This window comes from Penaeus monodon, unplaced genomic scaffold (assembly GCF_015228065.2).
Source record: "Penaeus monodon isolate SGIC_2016 unplaced genomic scaffold, NSTDA_Pmon_1 PmonScaffold_11145, whole genome shotgun sequence".
NCBI lineage: Eukaryota > Metazoa > Arthropoda > Malacostraca > Decapoda > Penaeidae > Penaeus > Penaeus monodon.
Genome location: NW_023639876.1, coordinates 5001 through 11762, shown reverse-complemented (window position 1 = coordinate 11762; position 6762 = coordinate 5001). Strand labels below are relative to the sequence as shown.

Below are 6762 nucleotides of genomic sequence, written 5' to 3'. Positions count from 1 at the left end.
TATAGCAACGTGCGATAATAAAACGTTCCTCATACAATTGCAATTGACCAAAAAATAAAATAGAAGGAAATGTCTTTTAAGATTAACAACGAGGGAAACATTTTACAGCGAAAAAGAAGAAAAAAGAAAAGAAAAACGTGTCTGTTAAACAAAGACAGCTTTAAAGATGTGGATGACGGGAACGATAAGAATAGAGGTGACGAAGGTAGTTTGTGATGACATTCATGATATCAAATAACATCAATAATAGCTACAGTTGCTGTAAATTTCTACATGATATAAAATAACCACTTTTAAAGAAAGGGGTCGTAATCAGCTAAGATAAATTATCAGACGTCCGTAGCTTACAAATAAGAGCATTTTCTCCACGTGACTACAAAATATAAAATGAAGAGAAAAAAAAGAAAACAAAAGACTTTTGGAATGCTTTACTCTCTTTGGAAAAAATAATCACGCGATGTTTCGAAAAGACTGTAATATTGTTCGTTTTGCTGTTTGAAGAAGCAATTTTCTTTTTATATTGGCAGCATTATAGCTCTCACACACGATGAATGTTTTCGTAACATTTGCTTTTTGCTTTTAGCTTTTTCTCGAAATTCGATAATATTTGGTGTATTATACGTCTATTTTAAACGTTTGTTTATACAAAGTTTAAGATCAATTGTAATAAGAAACGATTTTGTCTTTTTAATTAAAATTTTAATGCACTTTGATGATATAACGTTTATTATATACGAACGTTTATCACAAGGACCCCTGACTTCCGGGTTTAAGACTGGTCCGCCTTTATTTTTCAAGGTTCATAGAAGGCCCATTAATAGAAAAGAAAAGAAAAAGACATAGGACTCACCTCCTTTATTTTCATTCGCCATTATGCGATTGTATTTTAAAATGTCTTACCCCGAATTATAAAAACCAGTAGCATGTGCGCTGACCTGTAAAAAGTGTTGGATTCGTCACGTGGAGACACGCTGGAAGGGAGTTGGAACAGTTTATATGTATATTCGAAACCGCTTATAAAAAAGAGCATCGGTGCCGCTTATAAGTAGTATAGTCGAAACCGCATATAAGGGATAAGACCAGAACCGCTTATAAGTAATATAGAGCTAGTCGAAATAAGATCGGGACTCTATAAATAATATAATTGAAAAAACAACAACAACATATAAGGAACGGGATCGGAACCGCTTTTAAGGAATTTAAGTGCATTTTAAGTTTAGAGATTTATATGACAATCAAAAGAAAATCAAATGTTTGGGAAGTAAATGTGTGTTTTTCGTGTTGAGCTTAATGTTAAGAAACAAAAACATATTAGTGAAGATATTCCTGGTAGGAAGAAAGTTTGAGTTACCAGGCAGCTAATGGTGTTAAACATATCACTCAGGATAATGATGTTATGCTTGTATTACTCATAATATGATAACAATTTATATCAATCTGACTGTTTATCTTTCTGTCTGTCTTTCGATTTATATCACACACACACACACACACACACACACACACACACACACACACACACACACACACACACACACACACACACACACACGCACACACACACACACACACACACACACACACACACAGTATAAACAGTATAACAGCATATTTCTCCACCCTGTTTACCTATCTGCACCCCTCTTTGCCGAGAGTCCCCCTTGCTCACCGCGGTTCCCTCCTGCAGGCGAAGCTGGCCCGCGGCGACTCCGAGTACAGGCTCCGCGTGGAGGACGTGGCTCACCTGACGCACCTGGACGAGACGAGCAACACCTACGTGAACACGACCGACCTGCAGAAGCTGGTGTCGTCGGTGCGGGCCAAGAAGAAGGCCGAGGAGAAGCTGCCTCTGCCGCCGCGCTCGCAGCAGCAGGCGCCGCCCCTGGTGAGGAAGCCGACGTCGCCCTCCGTCAGCGCCCGCTCCTCGTCGTCTTCCGCGGGCCAGGCGGACAACGACGCCTTCAGGGGCGACGTGGACGTGGTGACCCTGAGGCCGCCGATGCCGCTGCCGCACCCCAAGCCGGACATCCTGCAGGGCGTCCTCCCGCCTCGGACGGGCGTCCACGGGTCGGAGCCTGTGTCCGAGATCATCTACTCGAACGTCCAGCCGCCCTCACAGCCGACGCCGCAGTCGCCCGTCGCGAAGGGCGCCCGGATCGAGCCGCCGAAGATAGCGCCTCCTCCTCCCCCGGCGAAGAAGCCGAAGCGGGAGGCGGCCGTCACCGTCTCCCCGGTGGTGGTGCCGGTGGGTGAGCCGGAGGAGGACGCCCCGGTGTCCCCCACGGTGATCGCCCGCCCGGCGCCGCCCCCGCCCGTGGCCAAGCCAATGGCGCCCGCGGGTTCTTCGCCCGCCAACACCACAGACCGAAACGCCGCCCAGAAGCCGACGCCTCCCGTGGCGCCCAAGCCTCAGAAGGCCGTCTTCTCGGACGCCCCGACGCCCACGAAGACGCCGCCGCCCAAACCCGCCCTCCCGAAGGCCGCAAAGCCCGGCGTGCTGAGCAAAGGGCGCGGCCTCCCCCCCCTGAAGATGGCGCTGCTCCACTCAGACAGCAGGAGCTCCATCGACAGCTGCGCCACGCCCGACACCAGCGTGCTGGAGCTCACGCCCGACATGGACGAAGGGCGGGGGTCGGCGTCTATCAGCGCCAAGATCGCCTTCCTGGAGGGGAAGATGAAGTCCCCAGCGACGGCCCCCAGAGGAATGCCTTCCAAGACCTGAGGACCCCCTCTGTGACCCCCTCCTTTGCGACCAAGACACAAATCAGTATTAAGCATGGCTGTTGAGCGGGTACTACGTTTAGGAAAGGCTCTCATGCGTCGCCGAAGAGCTCAGGCAGTGAGGGGCCTCGTTGGAAGAGCGTCGACTTCCGAGGGAGTGAGGAGAGCGCATCCCCTGACGTCACGTCCCGTCCCCTTGGATTTCCCGGCTCGCCCTGAGTTAGCTGACGTCGCCCACTGCACCTCGTGACTTCGGCCGATGGTAAATGATTTTTTTTTGTAAATGACGTCTGTAAATGATTTTCGTAAATGTCAAACTTAAATATGAGGTCTACAGATGGTGTCCGTAATTGGTCCGTAATTGATGTCCGTAAATGGTGTCAACAGGACCCACGCAGGAAGCTGTACGTAGTGATAAGCTTTTGTCATTAGATTTAAGATGTTCTTGTCTCAAGAATTTTCCGTTTTGTTGCCTTTCATAAAAAAAAATGTTTTGTTTCTATATTATACCGACATCAAGTGCAATATATATATATACTCTTTGTGATGTTGGTAAATGCATATGTATGTGCGCATATGTTTACGTGTCTGTATGTTTGTATGTCTCTCTATAGAGAGATATAGATATGGTTATATGTACATGTGTGTGTGTGTGTGTGTGTGTGTGTGTGTGTGTGTGTGTGTGTGTGTGTGTGTGTGTGTGTGTGTGTGTGTGTGCGTGCATGCGTGCGTGCGTGCGTGCGTGCGTGCGTGTGTGTGTGTGTGTGTGTGTGTGTGTATGTGTGTGTGTGAGCGCGCGCGCGCGCGCTTGCGTGTGAACGTGTGCCACTTTGTGTGATTATATGTATTATATTAATATATGTAAATATGTAAGTGTAGGGTGTATGAATATCTTAGTTTAGTATTGAGTGAGATCTGGTCTAACGTTAATTTATTTTGTGAAAGAAGCAGATCGCTAACTATAAACAGTTAGTTACATGTGAGATATTAGAGATTGCCAAAGGATGTCATGGAATGGGATGAAAAACAATGTATATAAAGGCAGGAAAAAAGTGGAAACTTGTTAGAAGTGGAATAAAGGAATAGAAAAAAGAGAAAAAAGAAGGAAAAGTGATGAGAGGAAGAGGATAATGAAGAAGAAAAGGTAAAAAAACACCCAAGAATTGTACGAAGACGAAAGACTAATGAGATAACGAAAGTCACCTAGCATGAACAAGAAAAAAAACAAACACTGGTTACGCCATGAGAGAAATAAGAGGAGAGAAAATCGTGGGTGAAGATAGAGACAAAAAAAAAAAAGAAAAAAAAGAGACAAAAAACAGACGAAGATAACAACAACAGATAGAAACAAAGACAAGTCCAAAACATGAATAGACAAACAAGATATGAATACACAAAAGAAGAGACGGAACTAGACTTTTAAGAAAATGCTTGACAAAATTAGACATTTACGATAAAAAAATGACAAAAGTTATAGATATATATGATAAAACATGACGATAGTTAGACATTTATGACCAAAGCTGACAATAGTTAGAGACAAAAACTGACAGATATGACAAAGATAATTAAAACAAAGGAAAAAGACAAGGATGACAGATATAGACAAACAAATTAGACAAAAATAGACAGGACCAATATTACAATGATTTACAGAAGTAGACGAATGTGTAACAGTGGACGAAAAATACGTATAGAACGAACTGTAACGTGACGTCAGAGTTATTGAAACTTTGGAATGCTTTGGAATGTAAATAAACACAGTAATAAAAGTCATATAATTATAGAACTTTCACATAGACCTGTTCTTGAGGCATTTCCTTGAATCTTGTAGATATAATTTCTTATCGTTATCACACACCCCATGCATTATTCATATAGACTAAAATGCTCACAGTAAATAAATGCATATATGTGTGTTCATTTCAATAGGCCATATGATATCAGGTATATCCCTATAAGTATATTATGATTATAAGGAAAGAGTAATATGTTTATTCTTCAGAATTGCAATTCAGAAAACGACAACAAATTGGTTGGTAATTTTAAGTTGCATAATCAATGAAGCAATACCCTAATTTGGGTTGCTGTATGATAATCAGTGCTGTATATATACACATGTCATGTTCATAAACTTGTATATTTTTTTTTTAAATACATGGACAGTGTCATCATTCATTAAATCATGGATCATTTTGTACGTTTTTTCTTTTCCTGTTTTGAGAGAATGAGATATAGAAAATTAAGGTGGAGAGTATGTAGGCACACGCACACACACACACACATACACACTCACACACACACACACACACGTACACACACACACACACACACATACGCGTACACACACACACACTCATACTCACACTCACACACACACACACACACACACACACACACACACACACACACATACATACATTATATATATATATATATATATATATATATATATATATATATATATATATATATATATATATATATTAGGGCAGAACCACCAGTACCCAAGACAGATAACATCCCTAATATCTGCAAAAAAGACCCTTCATAAAATATCCCACAAAGACTATAAAACCACAGACCAGAACCGTGGCTTAACCTCTATCAACCAATGCATACAAATCGCCTCAGTTAATAAAATACCAGAATACGTCTCCGCAATTCCATCGATTTGGGTGCACTGCCTCCGTCGACGAAACTGCTTGTTTTTGTGATTCGTTCCGTGCGCGACCTTCATAATCTCTCTCTCTCTCTCTCTCTCTCTCTCTCTCTCTCTCTCTCTCTCTCTCTCTTTTTCAACTTTCATCACTTCTCCTTGTCTCCAGACTTGAAATAACTTCAAAGCTTTTCATGAAAATCTTATTCGGTGTTTTTGAGGTAGAGTATCAAGGTTTCACAAAGGATTTACCAACTTTACCCGTTTCGAAGCTTCGAATCCTTTCATCGTTGTCTTGGTTAAGTGGTGGAGACATACGTGCATAATAGAGAAGTTTTGATGTTTTGATGTGGAAGAATGAAATGAAAAAAAGGAGTTAAAGAATTTATAGATAGATAGATAGTTCATTTGGTGATTCCTCCTTGGAAGAAAAAAAATAATTGATATAATTAGTTTTTTTTTCCCTCCATGGAAAAAAACCCCGAATAGATAATGGGTATGTAGATAATATCGTGCTTCTTAAAAAAGTAAATAAATGATATATGATTAATTAATGATGCCTCAGTGGGAATAGATAATTGATATATAATTGTCTTTACGCTTCCTCCATCAATAAATGAATGGCAAATAATCTATTCGATAATTTCCCGGTGCAAAAATAAATAATCAGTGGATATATAATCTGCTTGACATTTTTTTTTCTCTTTGTGAATTAATGATTAGATATTAAATAATATCTTCTTCTTCTTCTTCTTCTTCTTCTTCTTCTTCTTATTATTATTATTATTATTATTATTATTATTATTATTATTATTATTTTTGTCGTTGTTGTTGTTGTTGTTTTGTTGTTGTTATTATTATTATTATTATTATTATTATTATTATTATTATTATTTTTATTATTATTAGTAGTAGTAGTAGTAGTAGTAGTAGTAGCAGTAGTAGTTACAACTATTACTATTATTATCATTATTATTATCATTATTATTATGCTGTTGTTGTAAAGCACTCTCGTAAAAAAGAAAATTAACTTAACCTCTTCAATAAATTTTTAAAATATTCCAAAGGCTGATTGAACACTGACCTTGACAAAGGAAATTAACATGAATACAAAAGAAATTGATAACTTCTATAAAATGTTTGATTCATTGCAAGGAAAAACACATACATTCACACGCGTATTGCAACTGATTATCTGACAATAGTGTAGTTATTGCAAGGGTGAAAAAGAAAAAGAATGTTAATTAAGGTATTATAGTAGACATTTAGTAACCGTGTATTTTTTTCCGTCGCAACATACAATAATGGTAATAATAATGAAAATGATAAGAAGAACAATAATGGTACAAATAATAATGGTAATAATAATGATAATAATGATG

At 39.8% G+C, this 6762-nt stretch overlaps 1 protein-coding gene across 1 annotated transcript; it reads left to right on the top strand.

The window, feature by feature from the left end:
- Positions 1 to 166: 166 nt before the first annotated feature.
- On the top strand, positions 167 to 2922 carry LOC119568857 (proline-rich extensin-like protein EPR1). The gene is made up of 2 exons (XM_037917276.1): positions 167 to 205; positions 1688 to 2922. The coding sequence occupies exons 1-2, from the start codon at positions 167 to 169 to the stop codon at positions 2720 to 2722; spliced, it is 1074 nt and encodes a 357-aa protein (XP_037773204.1). The 3' UTR covers positions 2723 to 2922.
- Positions 2923 to 6762: the final 3840 nt, after the last annotated feature.